This window comes from Xiphophorus couchianus, chromosome 24, assembly GCF_001444195.1.
Source record: "Xiphophorus couchianus chromosome 24, X_couchianus-1.0, whole genome shotgun sequence".
In the NCBI taxonomy this organism is placed as follows: domain Eukaryota; kingdom Metazoa; phylum Chordata; class Actinopteri; order Cyprinodontiformes; family Poeciliidae; genus Xiphophorus; species Xiphophorus couchianus.
In genome coordinates this window covers 20227168-20242379 of record NC_040251.1, presented here as the reverse complement: position 1 = coordinate 20242379, position 15212 = coordinate 20227168, and the positions used below count along the sequence as shown (strand labels likewise).

At 43.4% G+C, this 15212-nt stretch overlaps 1 protein-coding gene across 2 annotated transcripts in view; it reads left to right on the top strand.

Moving 5' to 3' along the window:
- Nucleotides 1–1715: 1715 nt before the first annotated feature.
- Nucleotides 1716–15212, top strand: part of ctc1 (CTS telomere maintenance complex component 1) — an 82969-nt gene continuing 69472 nt past the window's right edge. Inside the window, exon 1 of one of the 2 annotated variants that reach the window (XR_003594603.1) lies at nt 1716–2077. Coding sequence is in view for 1 of the 2 variants with exons in the window: in XM_028010469.1 (XP_027866270.1) it covers nt 2027–2077 (51 nt within the window). In the remaining variant the exon portion in view is untranslated. The remainder of the gene's footprint in view (nt 2078–15212) is intronic. The other variant, XM_028010469.1, reaches the window with a different exon arrangement.

Sequence of the window (15212 nt, the reverse complement as noted above, 5' to 3'; positions counted from 1 at the left end):
GGCATCATCAATCAGAAACCAGAACCGCCTCAGACAATTTAATGGACACTTCTGTTGCTAAAATTTGTGTGGTGTCTAAATCCAAAAACCAGAAAATTTGTTCCCTTTTCCAGCAGCTGATCATTTCTCAACCTGTTCTGCTGGACCCGGTTCCTGATGGTCCCACCTGGAGACGGTTTGGTTTCTGTCTCATAAACTCTTTACTAACAAAGTTAAAGACGTGACTGAGATGCTGCCCAACCAAACAGATTCAAGACAAATATTGATCCATTTTGCTCTTCCTGTCCCTCTCAGGCTGAAGACAAGAATCGTTTGTTTTGGAGCTTTAACTGGAAACTCTGGGACCAAATCATGAACCTTATTCTTCATATTTATCCTCAAACTCTTCTCAGTTATGAAACTCTTATTCTTGGCTTTGCTGCTTCTGACAAGAAGAACTGATTCTTTTTTTGTTGTCAACCTCATTTTATTTCTTGCTAAATTATTTATACATAAAAGCAAGTTCAGCATCTTGATTAAAGAATTAAATATGTACAAATTATGTCTTCTAATCCAAAAGCCATGAAAACTATAAATTGATTATGCAAATTTAATATCTTCTAATTCTCTCTAGATGATTTTCTTTCACTGTATGAATAAAATCCCCCCGACCTGTAAATATGGTAATATTTGCTCTTTATTTGCCAAAGTTATGAGGGGAAACCAAATATTTTAGCCACCTGAAATAATCCGTTCTCCCTCCATTTCATAGGAGCAAATTAATTTACTAGCAAGTCTTTAACTGTGTTTATTCCTCTCTTCCTCATCAACAATAAACCATGTGATTTTGGTAACATTTGCTTTTTATTTGCCAAAGTTACGAGAGGAACCATAAATATCTGCTATTTTAGCTGCCTGAAATAATCTGTTCCCTCTACAAAGAAAAGGTTATTTAAGACAACTAAAATATTTGGTTCCCTCCTCATAACTTTGGCAAATAAAGAGCAAATATTACCATATTCACAGGGTTTGTTGTTCATGAAGGGAAGATTAAACTCAGTTAAAGACTTGCAGGTAAATAAATTTATTTCCATGTTATGGACGAGGAACAGATTATTTCAGGCAGCTGAAATATTTGGTTCCCCTCCTTTAACTTTGGTAAATAATGATCAAATATCCACAGGATTTGTTGTTGCTGAGAGGAATAAACACAGTTAAAGACTTGCTGGTAAATTAATTTGTTCCTATGGAGGGAGAACAGATTATTTCAGGCAGCTGAAATAATCCTTTCATTGCTTTGGCAAATAAAGAGCAACCGTTTCCAAATTCTCCATGATTTTTATGTGTGATAATATGTTTGAACCACTAAAAATTAGCAACTAGACATTTCTTTTATCCAGTAATCTGTCATATTTAACATTAGAAGGTGATTTTATAGAAAGCCTACACTTTCTATTCAGGAAGTCTAATCTTTGTGTCCCTCAGCAGCTTCCATCCTCTTATATCAACAATGAAAAACTATAAATTCACACATTGTGTTGGAAACCTGTTTGGTGACTTTTATTTGTCAGACTTAAGTGACAAAAGTAGGAGAAAGATCGATTCTCTTGGCGTTTAAAATAACAACACAAAACAGAGTAAGAAAATCTAGTTAATTTATTTATTTTACAATTTTGTTCTTGTTTCTTTTTTAAACAACAGCTGATTAAACTGAAAGTTACAACCTTAACATGATTATATGAGTTGTTTTACCGAGAGCAGTGGAAATGATCAGATCCTCTCTGGCTGCAATGCGCGATTTTCACAGGGGAACGGAATTTCGCACAAGACCGGTTCCCCTCCAGTCCAGCAGGGGGCGGAAACAGAACCTGCAGCTGGACCGTCAGCCGCCATGACAGGCAGGAAGAAGGAGAAGAAGAAGAGTTTCACTCAAACAGCTCAGAGAAACAGAAGAAGAACGTTTTAGCGCCACTTTCAGAACCACAGCCAGAGTTCTGCAGAGATTCGGACGCTTCGGCCCGGTTCGGTTCGGTCCTGGAGGCTGAGGATGGGCTCCCTGCAGGGGTTCCTGGACCGGTTCGGACCCAGCAGTGAAGCGGTCAGTACCACCTGCTCAGTTGTTCCGGTGTTATAGATTAACTGGTGGCTAAATTAAATGGCCGAAACCTTTGCGCACCGCAGATGTTTCTAAATTGTAGGTGGCTGTGTTGATGCCTGTTGAAAAATGCTGCTTGTGTTACAAAACCGTTTGCAAAACTTTACTATAAATCCCATTTGTAGCAGACATGTTTAATGTTACATGTGAAAATTATGTTTCAAAACAAGTTTCTACAGAGTATCGTTCAGTTCGCCTCGAAAACATCACATTGGATCTGAACCAGATCAATGAGTAACGATCACATTCAGGGCCGGCCTGTAATGTTTGTACTGCAGTACATAAAGGAAGACAAGTCTTTTAAAGTTATCTGGTTTATTAACTAACAGCATCAGTCATTATACCCTCAGGTTTTTACCCGCTCCGGTCTCTGGCTTCTTCGTGTCGCCTTTTCTTTAATCTTCTTCTTGCATCACCACCTACTGGTGCTGCATATCATTACATCCCGTTTCAAGCTTGTTTAACGTGTCAACTGCTTTCACTAACAGAGTCACCAGTAACAACAGAGTCACCAGTAACAACAGAGTCACCAGTAACAACAGAGTCACCGGTAACAACAGAGTCACCAGTAACAACAGAGTCACCAGTAACAACATCACCAGTAACAGCAGAGTCACCGGTAACAACATCACCAGTAACAACAGAGTCACCAGTAACAACAGAGTCACCAGTAACAACATCACCAGTAACAACAGAGTCACCAGTAACAACAGAGTCACCAGTAACAACAGAGTCACCAGTAACAACAGAGTCACCAGTAACAGCAGAGTCACCGGTAACAACATCACCAGTAACAACAGAGTCACCAGTAACAACAGAGTCACCAGTAACAACAGAGTCACCAGTAACAACATCACCAGTAACAGCAGAGTCACCGGTAACAACATCACCAGTAACAACAGAGTCACCGGTAACAACATCACCAGTAACAACAGAGTCACCAGTAACAACAGAGTCACCAGTAACAACAGAGTCACCAGTAACAACAGAGTCACCAGTAACAACATCACCAGTAACAGCAGAGTCACCGGTAACAACATCACCAGTAACAACAGAGTCACCAGTAACAACAGAGTCACCAGTAACAACAGAGTCACCGGTAACAACATCACCAGTAACAGCAGAGTCACCGGTAACAACATCACCAGTAACAACAGAGTCACCAGTAACAACATCACCAGTAACAACAGAGTCACCAGTAACAACATCACCAGTAACAACAGAGTCACCAGTAACAACAGAGTCACCAGTAACAACAGAGTCACCAGTAACAACATCACCAGTAACAGCAGAGTCACCGGTAACAACATCACCAGTAAAAACAGAGTCACCAGTAACAACAGAGTCACCAGTAACAACAGAGTCACCAGTAACAACATCACCAGTAACAGCAGAGTCACCGGTAACAACATCACCAGTAACAACAGAGTCACCGGTAACAACATCACCAGTAACAACAGAGTCACCAGTAACAACAGAGTCACCAGTAACAACAGAGTCACCAGTAACAACATCACCAGTAACAACAGAGTCACCAGTAACAACAGAGTCACCAGTAACAACAGAGTCACCAGTAACAACATCACCAGTAACAGCAGAGTCACCATACAGACCTCAGGAGTTAACAGAGCTTCATAATATCAGAACTCCACCCTGAACAGTCTAACACTGTTTCCACTGTGTAATGGTCTCGCTATGGTGTCTTGAACCAACACTAACCATCAGCCAAACTCCTTTCACACGAGTCAGGATTTGTCAGCTCCTCTTTATTTTCTATGTAGAACGGAGTGAAACTGCGAAAACAAACAACTCAGAATAAGCTCAAAGCAGCTAATAGAAATGTTTCAGATACAGTTACATAAGTACAAAACAATGCTACGTAATGGCCTAAAATATCTTAACGGCCTGCTAGCAATGACGTAGCAAACAATCGACTCGCTCACATTTATCTTCAGAACCAACATAAATTCAATAGACAACTCACTGGGCCTTACACGTTAACACAAACGCCCATTCTGAACTACAAGATGTCACTTACAGGCATTGCCTCGAAGAAACTGAACAGAATGCGACACATCCGTCCATCTGCTCCACCGCTAGCCAAACAAACGCACTAAGCAACATAAAAGTAAAGCATTTCCCGTTTCCCAAAACGTCCAGCAGATGGCAGCAATGTGCCATACAAAATAAAACGCCCACAGTTCACAGTTTACAAGACAACTTACAGGACACACTTCCTTAACCTTGTTCAATCAGTCTCTCTGGTGGCCTTTGTGTCCTAGTTGACCTTCTTAAGACATGTGTTGAACTAGTGTTGTTTGGTAAAGCATCCTTACCCACACCGTGTGGGTCAGTCGTCTCTCTGGCCTGATGGCCAGATCGCTCTCGTCCTGACCCTGTTTCTGTGAGTCTTGTTCCTGAGTCTTGAGTAAACTCCTCCGGTTTCTCCTGAGTACTTGTCCATCATCCGTCTGTATCTCGTATGACCTGGGCTCACTTCCTTGAGGACTGTGGCCTTTCGCTCCCACGTGCCTCGATCCTCGACTCTCACTGTATCATTTTCTGCCAGAGCCCTCAGCCTCCTGGCTGTTTTATCATAGTTCTCTTTTTGTTTCTGTTTGAGCGCTGTTTGCTTTCCTGTCAGCTGTTTTGTGTTAGTCTTTAGTGATAGGTGTGGCAGCGTTGTATGCAGCTTGCGACCCATGAGGAGCTCAGCTGGGGAGAACCCGCATGCCAGTGGTGCAGTGCGGTAGCTCAGCAATGCAAGGTAAGGGTCAGATCCACTGTCACTTGACTTCTTTAACAGTCTCTTAATGATCTGGACACCCTTTTCAGCTTTCCCGTTCCCTTGTGGATGCAGTGGACTGGAGGTGATGTGTTGAAACCCATAGTCCTGTGAAAACTTCCTGAATTCTCTGCAGTTGTACTGTGGTCCATTGTCACTAATGACAAATAAGGGATTCCCATGCCGGGAGAAAACACTTTTCATATGAGTAATTACTCCAGCAGCTGATGTGTTAGAAAGCTGGGCTATTTCTGGATAGTTAGAGTGATAATCTATTATCACAAGATAGTCTTTACCATTCAGGTGGCATAAGTCAGTTCCCACTTTTTGCCAGGGTCCTGTGGGTTCATCAGTGACCAGCATGGACTTAGACTTAGACTTAGACTGACTTTATTGTCATTTTGCATGCACAGGGTGTATACGGAACGAAATTTCGTTGCATACGGCTCAGGACAGTGTTTTGAGCTTCCAATGTTGTGAGGTTACTCCAGAATAAAATAAAATACAGTATAAAATATGAATATAAAATATAAAGTGCAGGACTGACAGTAAAATAGAAGTTATTTAGCTCTGTACATGTGCAAGGTATAAAGTGGAGACCAGATTTTAAGTGCAGTCCAGTTAAGAGTTCAGCAGTCTGATGGCAAGTGGGAAAAAGCTGTTTCAGAACCTGGTGGACCTGCACCGGATGCTGCAGAACCTCTTTCCAGAGGGCAGCAGGGAGAACAGTCCATGCTGAGGGTGTGAGGGGTCACTGATGATGTTTCGGCCTCGGGACACGCAGCGCTGGGATGAAATGTCCTGAATGGAGGGAAGGGGGGCCCCGATGATCCTCTCTGCTGTCCGCACCACTCTCCTCACGTTCTTCCAGTCGGAGGCGCTGCAGCCTCCACACCACACAGAGAGGCAGCTGGTCAGAATGCTCTCTATGGTGCTTCTGTAGAACGTCTTGAGGATGGGCGGGGGCAGGTGTGCTCTTCTCATCCTCCGCAGGAAATACAAACGTTTCTGTGCCCTCTTGGCCAGAGACGTGGTGTTCCCAGTCCAGGTCAGGTCGTTAGTGATGTGCACCCCCAGGAATTTGGTGCTGCTGACCACCTCCACAGCCGAGCTGTTGATGAGCAGTGGAGCGTGGCTGGGCCGGTTCTTCCTGAAGTCGACGATCATCTCCTTCATCTTGTCAACGTTCAGGATCAGGCTGTTGTCTCTGCACCAGTCCACCAGCTGCTCCACCTCCTCTCTGTAGTCCAGGTCGTTGTCGTCTCTGATGAGGCCCACCACCGTTGTGTCGTCCGCGAACTTCACGATGTGGTTGGTGGCGAACCTGGGGACGCAGTCGTGTGTCATCAGAGTGAACAGCAGAGGGCTCAGGACGCAGCCATGAGGGGAGCCTGTGCTGAGGGTGATGACATCGGAGGTGTGTTGTCCGATCCGGACTGACTGAGGTCTGTCGGTGAGGAAGTCTAGCAGCCAGTTGCGCAGGGGGGTGCTGAAGCCCAGGTGTCCCAGTTTTCCTGCCAGATGCTGTGGGATGATTGTGTTGAACGCTGAGCTGAAGTCCAGGAACAACATCCGCACATGAGTGTTCTTCTCCTCCAGGTGAGCCAGGCTCAGGTGTAGGGCGGAGGAGATAGCGTCCTCAGTGGAGCGGTTTCGGCGGTAGGCAAACTGGAACGGGTCGAATGTGGAGGGGAGTCTGGAGACGATGTGTTCTTTTACCAGCCTTTCAAAGCACTTCATCATGATGGGAGTCAGTGCCACAGGCCGGTAATCGTTGAAAGAGGTGACTTGAGGTTTCTTCGGCACCGGAATGATGGAGGCAGTTTTGAGACATGCTGGCACTGTGGCTTGGTCCAGTGAGGTGTTAAAAATGTCTGTTAGGACACCAGCCAGCTGACCTGCGCATTCCCTGAACACCCGCCCAGGTATGTTGTCGGGGCCTGGGGCCTTCCGTGGGTTGACTCTTTTCAGAGTCTTCAACACATCGGCTGTGTCAAGGCAGAGTGCCTCCTCTTTGGTGCTGCCTTGAACATCTCCCAGTCAGAGCACTCAAAACAGTCCTGAAGTGCCTCCATGGCCCCCTCAGTCCACACTCTCACCTGCCTCACTGTAGGTTTTGTTCTGATCAGCAGGGGCTTGTATGCCGGAATTAGCATAACAGATAGGTGGTCTGAAGAACCGAGGTGGGGGCGGGGGGCTGCTCTGAATGCTTTGTGGAATAAAATAATTATTTACAGTGTGTTTACTTTTATTAGAAGTTTATTTAATATTAATATTACAATGTTAAATTAGTTTATTATGTCTCACTCAGTCTTACAGAGTCATTGTTTCTCTTTTTAGCCTTCACAGTTTGTCTCAGTGTGTCAGAAGCTTAGCAACAGGCGATAAGTAAATAGTTGTCATACCTTGAGGAGGGACAAGACCAGACCGACAGCGGAACGATTATTATTAGGCACAGAATATTCTGTCTGAAACCCATTTTTAACTGAAGGTTGCATTTTTCTCTGTGTGTGTATTAATCTGATTAGCTCCTTGGGAATGTTGGTGGTGACACTGTGTCTGTGGGAGAAGGACAATATACAGTATATATAGAGAGGTGATTCCTTTGTCTAGTTAGATCTCTTCTGAGTTCTCCATCTGTGCAGATGTAAAATAAAGCTGTGTTTTGTTCTTCCTCTTTAACAAGGTTTGGACTTTGTTAATTTTTCTCGCTCCACAGCTTCTTTGATGTTGGTGTAGGCCAAGTCTAGAGTATTTCCTCCCCTGGTTGAAAAATCCACATACTGGTTGAAGTGAGGGAGAACAGTCTTCATGTTGGCCTGGTTAAAATCCCCAGCAATGATGAAAATGCCTTCTGTGTGTGAGGATTGCAACTCACTGATGGTCCGGTAGAGAACACTCATAGCCTCTTTAGTGTTAGCACTGGGGGGCACATACACGGTGTAGAGTTAATCACTCAATAGTCAGCCCCGCCCACTCCTCACAACTCCTCTGAACTGACTACTGACCAGTTCTCCGTCTAACAGGTCCGGAATATCTCTAAGACCTGGGTCTTACCCTACAGAACGTCTATTAGAGATAATCTGTTTAAACTGGTGGTGAGAGAGACTCGTCTAGCTCTAACTACCTTCGATCCAGAAGTTACGACCCTCTACAGTTAAGGAACAGTCAACTGAGTAGCCCTCACAGCTGCGTAGTCCCAATAACCACTTCTGTTAACGGTAGCCCTCTCTCTTAAATAACCTGCACTTGGAAACGGCTAGATTAGATTTAGTGACTTAGATTCAAGTCCCAGGATCGTTATTTTTACTCTCACTAAAGGAAAGTCCGAAGCCTCCACATTACTGGAATCATGTACACTGGTTTTACTTTAATTGGAGAAACTAAAACAATCAATGACTCAATTAATTTCAATGTCCACCAACCTCTATAAAATTTTATAAAGATATTTTTATTAAGCAAGCTGCAGCAGGGGTAAGTGACATACAGATTGATACCATACCATACCAACTTTATTTATAAAGCACTTTAAAACAACCACGGCTGATACAAAGTGCTGTACATCAACACACAACATAAAAATAAAAAGCATAAAATAAAAACTTACAATTTAAAAACAAAAACATCCAATTTAAAACTAGATCCCGCTAGAGTTAAAAGCCAAATAAAATAGATGGGTTTTAAGACGAGCTTTTAAAGATTACAATACCAAATCAAAATAATAAAATCAACATAACCCAACATAGTATCCTAATTTCCTTCCCTGACCTGTGTCACTAATTAGCTAAGAGAGGCTTTTAGGGCGCAGTTCTTCTCATACCCAGATGGTAGTTGATCTTGGCAACAGAAGTCTTTAATTCCTTGGTTCAGAATCTTTATCCTTGCATGGAAAAATCCTCTTTGGAATAGAAGCAAAGCAGAATTGGTCCTTGTCCTTCGAACATCCAATTCTTCATCCCTCCTGGGATCTTTGTCTGTTCTCCAAGTCCGTTGCGATTGGTTTGAGATCGTTGGGTTGAGGCAGAGTCGGCCGTAAAATCATGAGCCAGGGCTGGGGGATGATGGCTCTTGTCCCTTCTTGTCGGCGCGAAGTCTCAGTTTCCCCGTGGCTCTAGGGCGCGGTCCTCTGCTGGTGTTTCCTCTGCGTCGTCCTGTCGACTCGCTGCCGGGAACCAAGAGCGAAGCTGTTCTTCTTTCTGCCGTCTTTTATACTATCTCAGCCCATGGTTGTGTATGGGAGAGACAGCTGGCATACGTGACTGTTTGCGTGTTCGCCGAGGAGGTGGAAAGTCCCACCCTTGCCCAACCGTCAGTCCGTGCATGACTCACAGCGCTAACCTCCTTTGAACTTCCCTCTTCGCAGGCCATCTGCTGTCTTGCATTTCCCTTGAGACTTTGCTTCTGCTTTAGTTTGCCCATTATGACACAGCCTGGGATCCGTCTGCTTAGATCATTGCATGTCTGTTTTCTGTTAATTCATTCTAATTAGTTTACCACCATCATTATGTCCAATCTCCCTGTCCTTCACATTCATCATAACGTTGAGCACACACACATTTGCACCAACACATCGTACACAATCATCATGTTATTCTCCTTACAGAGTAAAATACAAGAATACATGTTTAAAAATCATTCAGTGGTTACATGTGCAGATATATATTCATTTATAATTATACTTAAATCAACTCATAGATTACTTATTTCCCTCAGGCCTTTATGCTCCGTTTTCTGCGTGTACCTGGAGAGATCTCACAACCCCATACCAGTTTTCACGACAACGGCAGTGATGCTAACAACAGTAAACTCCCTGGGCAGGTAGAATGGTCTGCAGTTAACAGTCAGAAGCTCGATGTCCGGGGAGCAGTAACTGGCGACAGTCATGGCATTTTTACACCAGTTGTTGTTGATGTAAATACACAGCCCCCCTTCTCGGGTTTTACCGCTGAGAGCGCTGCTCCTGTCTGCGCGGAATGTAGCGAGCCCCTCCAGGCTAACAACGTTGTCCGGTATGGACGAGTTGAGCCATGTCTCCGTCAGAATGAGAACGCAGCAGTTCCTCAACTCTCTCGTTGAAGACAGTTCTAGTTGCAGATGGTCTATTTTGTTGTCCAGAGAGCGGACGTTGGAGAGGAAGATGGACGGAAGCGGCGATCTGTGGGGGTTAGCGTTTAGCTTAGCTGTTAGTCCACTTCGACAGCCGCGCTTCCGCTGCCGGTCGCACCGCCTTCGCTTGCTCCTCCTCCGGCTAGTGCTTCTAGGCGGGTCCGCTGCGCTGCGGGCCGCTGGGTCTTGCCTCCGTAGCACTCCGAGGTCACGTAAACACTCCAGAGTAGTCGTTTTTATGAGTCCGAAATCACTTGATGATCGTAATTCCAGCAGACGCTGGCGATCATATGCTAACTTACTGAGTGGATGTAGCGTTTTTTTCGGCGTATTTTGCTCAAATACTCGCAAGTTGTTGAGAGCCCATGCAGCCGCAGCCATACAGGGCGCCGCCATTTTGTCGAGTAGGAGCGACGGTAATGGCAGTAGAGACACAGTTTGAGGCAAATGCCTCCTGGTCAATGCCTACCTCTATTTGCAGTATGCTAGACACTCAGGGGAACTCTGTTTCATTAGCCCCAGCAGCTATACAACAAGATCAAAAAGATTATTTACTTATTGGGGTGGTGTTGCAGTCCAAATTGTCTGGAGTGAGACCCCCATGACATGAACTAAACAGGCTTGGGCCACAGGGTCGGTGTTTAGTAAGGGAATGGGATAAATTGGAGTTGGATGAATCTGGGGTGCTTTGGAGAAAGACTGCCCACAGGAAGCAATTGGTTCTTCCAGAACAACACAAAGCAAGGGTCCTAAATGACCTACATGATCAGATGGGCCATCAGGGCACTGATAGGACAGTATCATTGATCAGGGATCGTTTTTTTTGGCCCTACATGCAGCGTGAAATAGAACAGTATGTAATGAAATGCACCTGTCTGAAACAGAAAAGACCTAGCCGTGAGACAAGGGCTCCCCTTGTAAACATAGTCACCACACAGCCCTTTGAACTTGTGTCAGTGGACTTTCTCCATCTAGATAGGTGTAAAGGTGGCTATGAATACATATTAGTGATTGTGGACCATTTCACACGATTCGCACAGGCATACCCTACAACATCAAAATCTGGAAAGACAGTAGCTGACAAAATATTCAATGATTATGCACTAAGATTTGGGTTCCCAGCACAGATCCACCATGACCAAGGTGGCGAGTTTGAAAACCAGCTTTTCTCTCAGCTCTCCAAATATTGCAGTATGGCAGGATCAAAGACTTCTCCATACCACCCTCAGGGAAATGGTCAAGTCGAACGCTTTAATTGGACACTGATTCAGATGCTCAAAACCCTCACAGACAGGGACAAGACAAACTGGAAAGACTCTCTGAATAGACTGGATCTTTAGCTCTTTAATAAGTCACCCAGCTCCATCTGACTTTCTCCCCATCGACTGTCTGTAGACATAATGATAATGAAAGCTTCGCCCATCATACCTTTTGGGGAAGGAAAATGTCTCTTTAATAGGCAGTGGTCCTTTCATCACCTGCCCAGTCCTGTCTAGACCTGAGAGGAAAGATGTTCACTCAGGGTTCGTTGGTGGAGCTGATGATCTGTGGAGTGAAGGGAACTCTGATGTGGAAACTACTGAGAAAGAGAGAAAAGAAAGATGATGATTAATAATAACATAAAAGGTCAGAAAATGTTTGCTTTGTACATAACTGTTAATCTTAAAATGCTCTGGAGCACAAAGATGAATTATAGAAGATAATTCTATAATTCATCTTCTATAGAAGATGTTTTGCTGTTAACTTACCAGGTAGATCATCAGTAGTTACAGACACAGAGGATGCAGATGGACCTAAGATGAAATACGTACATATGCACAAACATTCCTTACATACTTTCATTACAGACTCTGGAGTGTAACTGCTAGAGCTAAAGATTAATTGTATGCTGTCTGGTGAGTCTTTCTCTTACCTGATCCACAGCTGAGCCTGGGAGTGTGAACTGGCACTGAGCTGATTCTGTGCTGCTGAAGTATTTAAACAGCTCCTGCAGAATTTCACGTAACTTATAAGTTTCTGTAAAAAGTTTCCTTTTAGTCACGTAAATTATCAAGCTCAACAGCCCACAACATATTGCCAACTCAAGTATAGCTAGTAACCCATATATATATATATATATATATACACTGCTCAAAAAATAAAGGGAACACTCAAATAACACATCCTAGATCTGAATGAAAGAAATATTCTCATTGAATACTTTGTTCTGTACAAAGTGGAATGTGCTGACAACAAAATCACACAAAAATCATCAATGGAAATCAAATTTATTAACCAATGGAGGCCTGGATTTGGAGCCACACACAAAATTAAAATGAAATAACACTACACGCTGATCCAACTTTAATGTAATGTCCTTAAAACAAGTCAAAAGCTTCAATGCCTTCATCATGCAGGAACTGCTGACACACTCCAGCCACATGAGGTCTAGCATTGTCCTGCATTAGGAGGAACCCAGGGCCAACCGCACCAGCATATGGTCTCACAAGGGGTCTGAGGATCTCATCTCGGTACCTAATGGCAGTCAGGCTACCTCTGGTGAGCACATGGAGGGCTGTGCGGCCCTCCAAAGAAATGCCACCCCACACCATTACTGACCCACTGCCAAACCGGTCATGCTGAAGGATGTTGCAGGCAGCAGACCGCTCTCCACGGCGTCTCCAGACTCTGTCACGTCTGTCACATATGCTCACTGTGAACCTGCTTTCATCTGTGAAGAGCACAAGGCGCCAGTGGCGAATTTGCCAATCCTGGTGTTCTCTGGCAAATGCCAAGCGTCCTGCACGGTGTTGGGCTGTGAGCACAACCCCCATCTGTGGACGTCGGGCCCTCATACCATCCTCATGGAGTCGGTTTCTAACCGTTTGTGCAGACACATGCACATTTGTGGCCTGCTGGAGGTCATTTTGCAGGGCTCTGGCAGTGCTCCTCCTGTTCCTTCTTGCACAAAGGCCGAGGTAGCGGTCCTGCTGCTGGGTTGTTGCCCTCCTACGGCTTCCTCCACGTCTCCTGGTGTACTAGCCTGTCTCCTGGTAGCGCCTCCAGCCTCTGGACACTACGCTGACAGACACAGCAAACCTTCTTGCCACAGCTCGCATTGATGTGCCATCCTGGATGAGCTGCACTACCTGAGCCACTTGTGTGGGTTGTGGAGTCCGTCTCATGCTACCACGAGTGTGAAAGCACCACCAACATTCAAAACTGACCAAAACATCAGCCAGACAGCATAGGTACTGAGAAGTGGTCTGTGGTCCCAACTGCAGAACCACTCCTTTATTGAGTGTGTCTTGCTAATTGCCAATAATTTCCACCTGTTGTCTATTCCATTTGCACAACAGCAGGTGCAATTGATTGTCAATCAGTGTTGCTTCCTAAGTGGACAGTTTGATTTCACAGAAGTTTGATTTACTTGGAGTTATATTGTGTTGTTTAAGTGTTCCCTTTATTTTTTTGAGCAGTGTATATATGGGTTATATATAACCCATATATATATATATATATATATATAATTTCTATTTTTCCTTTCTGCGTGTGTAGAGCGATTTCTACATGATAACACATACATACACACAGATATATGGTATATTATCATTGTGAAAAGAAAAATCTGAACTTTATAATGTAGTTGTGTGTAATAGAATCATATCATTCAAAAAAAATGAACACTAGGGGGCTCCACTTAGGGGGCCCCCTAGTGGGCCAGGGGCCCCCTAAGTGAATGCTTAATTCACTTATGCCTTGGGCCGGGCCTGATATCATTCATGTTCACCAGAATAAATTAATTTCATCTCATGAATAGACACAATATAATATAAGTGAATAGTTTCTGCTTTTTGTAACCAGCTCTGATCAGAAAAACATTGGAATTGACTCTGAAGTTCCTGTAATGTGATTTATTAACACTTGTAGCCTAGTGAGTGTTTCTGGATCAGATCCTGCAAAGCAGCCTCACTGTTTCTGAACTTTCTTTTCTTAGCAACACTACCTACAGTAAGTGTCGCTAAACAATGAGGCTGGTGTCATCATATTTAATAAAATTTAAATCACATACCTGATGGTGTTGCTTGTGGTGTTTATGTGTCCAAATAGAGAGGAATATTAAGTAATGTTGACAAGTTATACTGTAATAAAATCTCATCTAAATGATATAAAGTTAACAGCCAATGTTGTAGTTGGTGGTTATATCCAAATTGACGCGCCAACATTATAATAATAAACGTTCCTACATTATACTGTCAGATACCAACAGATTATGATCCATATCTACAGTATTAGTCTGTGTTCTCTACTGGGAACCAGTTTGCAGGCTGGAGACCAGGAGAAATAAACTTAAAAACAAAACGAGCCGCATTAAGATTAACTAGTGACAGTCAGACGGGGTCCTCAACGCGGATGTTTGTAAAAATTAGGTGGCTGTGTCGTTTCCTGATCAAAACGCAACAAACGTAAATAAACGGATTAGAAAATGTCTCTTTCTCTATGATCTCTTCAAAACAATAATAATTCTTTGTATATGAAGGAATATTGAAGAATATATTGAAATATCACCAAAATATACCAGACTTCAAGAGGAGACTGAGCTAAACTAAGATTTTCTACCATCACTCATCATTTAGAGAACTGACGATTATTTTATATTTTCTCGGTCTTATATTGACTGATATGTTCTGCAAACATGTCAATAAATGTAAACAGTTCTGATATCATGCAAACTAATTCTTTGCTCATTTAATGGAAGCCACATTATTTTGTTTGCACCTTAACTGGGCTGCAGACGCAAAGCTGAGTAATTTAGTAATTTCACAAAATCCTTACAGTTAAAAGTTTGCCAGGCAAACCTGTTAAACAATGTTACCTTCAAAACGTTGGCAGCAAGTGGATATTATTATTTTAGACAATGAAATAAACTGGTCCAAAAAGTAAATCAGACTAAATCTCTAATTGAACTGGTACCACTGGTCGCTGAGTTACGAGAACTGCTTTATCCACTAAACTATATCGGCCAACAAAAGTCCAATAATCACCTGTTATTGATCCTGATCGATCAGACACTCTGCGCTTCAAGAGGCAAACCTGGATTAACTGGTGACACTTTCAGAATCTCAGTTTGAGTGAAGATTTGAACCTGTTTCTCATGTAAAAGTATAAAAGACAATAGTTTTTTCTCTCTTATAGTTGAGTATTAGT